We start from the raw sequence: 8,495 nt of genomic DNA on the forward strand, positions 1-8,495 counted from the left end.
CATTCCTTCACACACACACACACACTTTATATTGCCAAAAGTATTGGGACAGCCCTCCAAATCATTGGATTCAGGTGTTCCAATCACCTCCATGGCCACAGGTGTATAAAATCAAGCACCAAGGCATGTACCACGCTGGGTTAACGCAGGTCATCCTAAGGACACACAAAACACAATTGTTTTGTGTGTCATTCACACCACAATACGGGTTGTGATGGGCGGTGCACTGCAATAAAAAGCATACGTGCTGCATTTTCTCGTAGCACAGTGGATGCCACAGTAGTTCACGGTGCGCTGCCTTGCAGGGACCTGAATGGAGTGCTCGTATTGTTGTTGTACTGTCTCTCTGTATATTTTGAAGTGCTGCACACAATGTTGGGGGTTATGAATCCTGTAAAATGCTAAATCCCTGAAACCATTTGAAGGTGTATTAGAAAGTGTACGGTGTGCTGGTGGCAGTTTCTTGTGTGTAGGAGCATGCTGGGACCTCCTCAGGTGTTGGCCTGCCCCAGGATGTAGAGTAGCCCCTCTGTGGGGGTGCACAAGGTCTGTGGTAAGGTCATTCGCGCTGGTTTTGAACAGTAAGTTTAGTGGGGCCATCAGTAACATTTTGGCTTTTGGGGTGCACACGGCCAGCAGTAACTGTTTGGCTTTTGGGGCGTGCAGAGGCCAGCAGTTGCTCCTTGCCTGTTGGGCTGGGCCAGTGCTGCCTCCTCATCTGTTGGTGTTCGCATAGGTCAGCCTGCTTTTTCCTTCACCCAAAGTGAATTTGACAGTGGGGAAGATTTTTAAGTGGAATTCTTAACTAGTCCCTCACTTGCATATGATCACCAGGGCAGAAAAAAAGTTGAAATCTCCCCAACAAGGACAGAGAGGGGGGAAAAAAAGCACCCCTGACCCTTTCCTACTCCATCCTGTACGAGGATAATGTTGTTCCTATAGTTTTACCTAAGCTTGCTTATTTAAATCACGCCTGACCCTACATGAGCCTGTTCAGTTCTGCGAGCTGCATTCTTGGAGAGTGTAGTGCCCGGGGGTGGGGGGATTGTTTTCTTTTGTATTTATGTCTTTTAAATGTTTGTTCTGTATTTTCTACAGCCCTCCGCGTTGGGTCTGAAGGGCAGCCGTAGTGCTGTGTCCTATGCCCAGGCTTTAAGTAACGTTCCCGATACTCAGATCACCACCCTGGACAATGGACTGCGCATCGCCTCTGAAGAGTCCGGCCAGCCAACCTGCACAGTAAGTAGCAAAGGGCACCCATCAGTTCTATAGGAGGCTGGGCTTGTCTCTTCCGTATGATTAAGTAACATTTGGGGGCTTTGCAAATTTATGCTTCTCGTTTTCATTCACTTCACTACTCTTTAGTGTTCTGATATTAAGTTTCTGCCTTGATATTTACTGATGCATTTAAATGATATCAAAACCCTCTGTCAGAAAATGAATATGTAATACCTAGGGATGCAGCGATACTGGTTTTTCGATATCGAGTGCGGGTACCAATATTTTAATTTTTCTCAGTATCTGCTGATACTGAGTACCGGTGCATTGTGCCCCGATGATCAGGAAGTTGGCCGGCGGATCATGACCCATCGCCAGGCTTCCTGATTGCCTGTGAAGCCAGTGTTCTAGCGAAAGAACACTGGCTTCACTTTCCTAGGCTGCCTGGCTTCCTGTCCAATCAGGAAGCTGGGCGGCGAGTCATGAGCTGCCATCCGGCTTCTTGATTGGCTAGGAAGCCAGCTTCAGTTTTTGCTTGGCAGCCTGGCTTCCTGACCAATCAAGCTGGGAGGCAGGTCATTACATGCTGCCCGGCTACCTGATTGGTTAAGAAGCTAAGCTGCTTAGCAACACGTGAAGCCAGCTCAATAGCCAATCAGGGAGGTGGGTCATAACTAGGGATGCACCGACACCGGTATTTTGGTACCGATAATTTTTTTCCCCGTTACTCGCCGATACGAATTACCGAGTAACGGAAGTCCCATTCAGGAAGCCAGGTGGCGTGTAATGCCACCTGGCTTTCTGATTAGCGAGAAAGCCGGGCAGCGTGTAAAGACTCGCCATCCGACTTCCCGATCAACAAGAAAGTCCCCTCTTACGTCCAGCCTGTCACCCCCAGGGCCTCTCCAGCCAGAATGCGGCCCTCCTCCAGGACCCAACCGGAGCCGTCTGGCCAGCCAATCAGGAACCCGGGCGCCGTGTAATGACGCGACGCCCTGCTTTCCGATTGGCCGTGAGGCCGGCTCCATGCTCCCTCGTCATGAGATGACGAGGGAGCATGAAGCCAGCTTCCCGACCAATCAGGAAGTCGGGCAGCGTGTAATGACGCGCTGCCCGGCTTCCTGATACAGGAAGTACTCGTGCTAGGCATCGGAGCATTTGGGCGAGTACAAGTACTCGGCCAAATACTCGGTATCGGCACCAATATCGAAACTATTATGGGAGCATTTGGGCGAGTACGAGTACTTGGCACCAATACTAATATTGTTATCGGCGCATCCCTAGTAATGCTCTTTCCTTAAAGAAATTCCTTCGCCCATTTTTCCTTTACGTACCATTGCCTCTGAAGTATTTATTAAAAATATTGACTCCTTTTTTCTTTTTTTTAAATAGTGACAATGTTCTTGTTGCATATACAGTGGTACCTCGGTTCACGAATGCTTCAGTTCGCGAACAGGAAGCTCTGCTAAATTTCGCGAACTCCGCATCGGGTGACGACACATAACCGCAGCCCGGAACCCATCTTCCCGGCTCTGACACGTGGTCCTGGCTTTCTCTAGTCGAGATCACGGTCTGATCACGGTCTGATCACAGTTTGATTCGGTTCACGACCAGAATCGTAGAACGAATTAAGTCCGTGAACCGAGGTACCACTGTTCTGCATAGAGTTGTTGCCATTCTGTGTGCACTCCCGAAAGGAAGATGAGCTGATACATCCAGCTTTAGTAATACGTGGAAAAGAGCAGCAAAGCATATCTGCACACAGCACACACATACACTGGAAGTTTCCTCTGGCAGAGGTTCTGAGATGTGCATGGCACTGGTAACAAAAAGCCTAAAGGGAAAAAAAACAACATTGATGCTGGACAAATAATAGACCTCTCATAAATCGAGCAGTTTGATCTGAGACTTTACTAATATTTTGTTGCTCGGTAACATCTGCTGAATTTTATTTGTTATACAGCGAAGTCTATTTACTTAATACGGCTTCATCTTTCAGGTTGGTGTGTGGATCGGAGCCGGCAGCCGCTATGAAACTGCTAAAAATAACGGTGTTGCATATCTTTTGGAACATCTGGCATTCAAGGTGAGACAATCTAAACAACCGGAACACGACATGGCATAAAAGCGTGTAAGAATTGGGCATGTATGTTGTGTTTACTATGTGCTTCTATCATTTGTAGATCCAAGTTTTTAAACCATAAAGTAAAACTGTACTCCAGGTATCGGCATTTTGTTGCCTTCACCATAACTTGTACCAGAGACAGCCAGTTAGCATTTTTTTGAAGGTTGGAAATGGCCACTTACATAGAGCAGCACATGAGCTGCTTACACTGTGCGCGGCTTATTTTAATAATACAGGATTTATATAAGCCCAACAGTTTGCTCAGGGCTTAAGGGCCTGTTCACACTACGTCCGTTTTCTGTGCTGACCTGATCCGTATGCTCCTGCACTAAAAATGCACCGCAATGTGTTTTATGGGCAACAGTTCTCACGTGCGCAGTCCATATATATATTTACATTTACTGGAACACATCAAAAACGCGGCAAAACACATAGCGCGGCGTCTACAGATCTGGACCTGAAAATCATGTGAACAGGCCCTAAAGAAGGAGACAGAGATAAAATCTCATCGTGCTGTTGTGTCTAAGGCCTAGCCTGTGGCTATCAGTCTTGCAGCGCCTTATGGGATTTGTAGTTTCACCACAGCTGAGGTTGCCTACCCCATAAAGAAGATTGTTGGAGATGTTAGGGTAGGGGGTTCCAGAGGATTGGTAGTGCTCCGTAGAAGTCATGGAGGGGAGCATGGGAGGAAATGGCCAGGGTGCTAGAGAGCAGAAGGTCTTGAGGGGAGCGAAGAGGACGGGTTGGGTGATATTTTGAGACAAAGTAGCTCAGGGTAGATCTGTAGATGGTTTTGTATATTCTCATGCAGCACATTGAAAATTGCTTCATATATGTGACTTTTTTTCTATTGCACTTTTTATTTTGTTGCCCCTAGGGTACCAAGAAGCGTCCGCAGGCAACTCTGGAGCAGGAAGTGGAGAGTATTGGTGCCCATTTAAGCACGTACACCACACGAGAGCAGACTGCCATCTACATTAAAGCCCTGTCCAAGGATCTTCCTAAAGGTGACTTAATCTGGCGATTCATTGCTTGTCTTCAAGGTCATAACATTTCAGCTCCTGATTGTAATAGACACACAAATCCTACAACAGATTCCTTTTACCACAGTATTCAGTAGTCCTGTTAAGGTGCCCATACACCTTACGATTATCGGACGGTTTTCGTATGCGATCGACTTTTCGTCCGATAATTGCATGTGTGCATTGCAGTGTCCGACCGACATTACTGTACAATCGTACGACTTGACGGTCAAGCATGTTTGAAAACTTTGCTAGATCGTACGATTTTTGTAAGGTTGCTGGCGTTTCCGTCCGGTAAAAGTCGTACGATGTACACTGCGCTAATGAAAATACGGCAAATCAATTACTGCATTTCGTCCAGGTGCTTTTCGTTAATTACGGCTAAATTAATCTTGCAATCATCGGGGCAGGATGGGGCTGCCGTACGAAAATCGTACGTCTATTCGATCATCGGAAAAGTTTCGTCCGATAATCGTAAGGTGTATGGGCACCTTTAGGAACGTCAGGCCGTATGTACAGCGCGTGTTCACTTAATCACTGCTTATTGAGATCACCCATGCTGCTCCATGTTTAAAGGAGAACTATGAGATGAGTGATTTCCACTCACCTCATAGTTCTAGCCGACCTGTGACAATGAGAACATTACTGATTTGGCATCATCTCTTCCTGGGTCAGAGGTGTTGGTGCTGATTTTGTGTCTGAGGAAGCTTAATTGCTTAATCAGGAACTCTATGCATCACCTTTCTGGCGGTGGGCAGGAATGTAGAGACTATGCTCTGAATTAAAATGAAATTAAAGCCTAATAAAAAAAAAAAATGTCTTCTTTAAAGAAACCCTGAAAATGGTAAAATACCTGACTAAACATCTGGTTGATCCTGCCAGTCCCCTCCATATTGGATGCTGCCTTGTTTTTTTTTTTTTTAACCATAGAAACGTTTTTGCTTTTTCATACCCTTTAATATTGATACAAAGCTCAGCAGCTCAGAGATGTAGAGCCAGATGTATGTAATGCTGTTTTGCTTTCAGTGGTGGAGATCCTGGCTGATGTGGTTCAAAATAACAGTCTGGAGGACTCTCAGATGGAGAACGCTAGGCAGGTCATGCTGCAAGAGATGCAGGAAATTGATAACAACTTGCAAGATGTGACTTTTGATTACCTGCATGCAACAGCCTATCAGGGCACCCCTCTCAGCAAAAGTGTTCTGGGACCTTCAGAAAATGCAAAGTAAGTGGCTGAGGTTTCTGCTGTCTTTCCATATTGATTCGTCTGCCCCCTGGTGGTTGTGCAATGCGCTGCGTGTCTCTAACCAAATGTGTCAGCGTTGCGTTATGTGAACTGAACTGTGTAATGTTTGTGCATTCATTCCTCTGCTTCTTATAAAGATTTGACTTTGTTTTTTTGCTTTCATCGTTTCATGCTTACAGCACTTCTGGTTACGCCAAATCGTATTTTGATATGAAAACTTGATTTGCTTTTTTAGGAGGCTTATGCGGGCTGATCTTCTTGAATACATCAACGGCAATTACAAGGCACCACGCATGGTGCTGGCAGCAGCTGGAGGTAAATTCTTTCATTAACATTGAAACCTGCATATTGTAGTTTTTTTTAAAGCTGAACTCTAGGCAACTATAGAAGACACAAATTATCACAGCTCTGTATTCATCAATATCTGTTTTTAGTTTTTTTTTAAATGCAAGCAGTTTAGGTACCTGTCTTTTTAAATTGGCCTCTTGTAGAGCAGGGCTCAGATTGGGAGAGGGAGAACAAAGAGCCAGTTAGGTGTACTGCATTCCTCATGTGCTAACAATGAGGCCATGCATATAGGAGGGAGCAGAGTGACAGGGATCAGCTCATCGGTTTGCTGCTTCTATTTTCACTGCCCTGCCACAGGCTGGGGAAGGTCAAGACCTGTGAGAATTAACTGCGGCAGAGAAACATTGTCCCCTGCCAGACAGGGCTGTGTACTGTGTAAGAGCGGTTTTAATCTCGGAACTGAATAGGCAGGTAATCCAACTCCCATATGGTTTTTTTAGATCTGTATTTAGCTGATTGCCTTGTGTTCAGCTTTAAAACAACCCTTTGCTTTGGGAATGTTTACAGAAACCTACCAACTCGGCAATGGACTAAATCTCTGCCCCAGAGACCCAGTCGTGTGCTTGTTTGATGCAACCATCATGTCTCTCAAACAGCATAGAAGCAAGGCTGTTAATAACTGCCTGTGTGTCAAAGATGCCTCTACCCTTCCTGTGACAGTTGTCACTACTCTACCATCAAGGAGAGGCTATAGATGGAGAGGAGGTTTTAACTGATAATGTTTGAGGTGAAATTGCTTATATCGGCCACCGAAAATGGCACTTTTGGCTAAATGCCGAAAGCGCCATTTTCCTGCCGATACATCGGCGCATCCCATGTTTCTTTCCTCCCCACTGGGCGCTGCTCTGTGTCCCAGTGGGGAGGAGAGAAAGTAACAGCCGGCCGAGCGCTGTGAGCGGCCGGTGTCTCTCCCACACCGCTCATTCGCCTATAACAGTCCGGCAGATCGGTGTGGGGGCGGAGACAGCCCGCGCTGTCACAGGAGGCTGGGCTCTTCTCCCTGCACCGCTCGCTCAGCCTCCTGTGATAGCATGTCAGAGGAGAGCAAACACTCAGATCAGTGATCGTTGAGTGTTTGTAGATAATGGAGGACATGGTATGATTACTATATCCTCAATTATGAGTGAATGGGAGTGCTCTACATCACCTCCTGTTTATACATAGTTGTAGTTATAGTAAACACACAATGTCCTCATGTTATGAATGAACAGGAATACTCAGTATAGAGGATTCCTGTTCATTGATAACAGTGGATACAGAAAAAGGGATCGAGGACTCCGTGTCCTCAATCTCTTTTTCCATTTTAAAAGGGAAATATCAGGGGTAAGTAAATTAAAAAATGAATTAATAAATTGGAGGAATTATATTTCTATTTTGGTGCACCTCTAGTATCTAACACTTCTTGCTGTGTTGGATACCTGGATTTCCACCAGGCGCAGTGGTCTCGCTGGCTGCAGTTGGTGAATGTAACTACAGTGTTCAGCAGGAGTCCCTGGGACATCCAACAGAGCTGGAGGCAACTTGTTGTTTTGTTTTTTTTTTCCCCCAAAAAAATAAACCTCAAACATTTCCATCACCCAATGATTGTGGCTAAGCCGCTTTTATGATTTTTCTCATCAGGAATCGACCACAAGGAGTTGTGTGAGCTCGCACAGCGACACTTCAGCGGCCTCTCCACACAGTATGAAAAAGACGTCATTCCTTTGTTGACCCCGTGCAGGTTCACTGGAAGTGCAGTAAGAGACTTTATTTAAACTGAATCCTCTAGACTTCCACTCTTAGGCCCCATTTATCAAGCAGTGGTATCACCTTACTGTGAATATTCTGCTGCTTTAAAAAATATATAGATATGCACATTTAGAGCTTTTGTTAGCGGCACTAATGGATGTTTTTAGATCATACAGAATTCAGTAACGGGGCAGTTGACCTGTCACAAACAGGCTTTGCATTTCAATAGACTTGTGTGGGAATGCAAAACCCACTTGAAGCGAGCAAAAGTCCATCGACACAGGATCTAATAAAAGTGATGTACTTTACGCTCAGCTTGCTTTGGGACTTTTCTGTGAATAGGCACCTTGGGGACCATTCACACTGATGCGTTGTGTAAAGGATGAATGCGCTTTAAAACAAAGTTCACTTATCCTGCGACGCCTCTACAGAAGCAATACTTGCCGTAATCGTATGGCTGCGGTTTGGTTGTTTGCTGACTACACTGCAAGTCGGTACTTTCTTGGCCACACTTGCACATTACATCCCCATAGACTTCATGGGACCATTTTTTATAGTCTTTTGAGATACAGCCCTATAGAAGTTTACATGGCACTAATGCATGGCCAGGACAGTGATGGCTTGCTGGGCTGGATGTAAACCAAAAGCAGAACCATGGCTGTTGGATTGAGGTAAGAATGCGTTTGTGGTGGGGGATGAGTTAGGTTAGTTTAAGAACTGTAACACGCCTTGCAAGCGCACCACAAAAAGGGTCAGGTGATTTTTTTTTTTATTGATTTTTTTTTTTTTTTTTTTTTTTAAACTGCTG

General features: G+C 45.5%; 1 protein-coding gene across 1 annotated transcript in view; it reads left to right on the plus strand.

Annotated features, from left to right (window-relative positions):
* LOC108797963 (cytochrome b-c1 complex subunit 1, mitochondrial) overlaps window positions 1–8,495 on the plus strand; it is a 16,648-nt gene that overhangs the window by 1,490 nt on the left and 6,663 nt on the right. The window contains exons 2-7 of the mRNA XM_018569651.1: window positions 1,099–1,239; window positions 3,218–3,304; window positions 4,221–4,350; window positions 5,392–5,590; window positions 5,847–5,926; window positions 7,580–7,695. Of these exons, the coding sequence (XP_018425153.1) occupies window positions 1,099–1,239; window positions 3,218–3,304; window positions 4,221–4,350; window positions 5,392–5,590; window positions 5,847–5,926; window positions 7,580–7,695 (753 nt within the window). The remainder of the gene's footprint in view (window positions 1–1,098; window positions 1,240–3,217; window positions 3,305–4,220; window positions 4,351–5,391; window positions 5,591–5,846; window positions 5,927–7,579; window positions 7,696–8,495) is intronic.

This window comes from Nanorana parkeri, unplaced genomic scaffold, assembly GCF_000935625.1.
Source record: "Nanorana parkeri isolate BGI_ZX_2015 unplaced genomic scaffold, ASM93562v1 scaffold1372, whole genome shotgun sequence".
In the NCBI taxonomy this organism is placed as follows: domain Eukaryota; kingdom Metazoa; phylum Chordata; class Amphibia; order Anura; family Dicroglossidae; genus Nanorana; species Nanorana parkeri.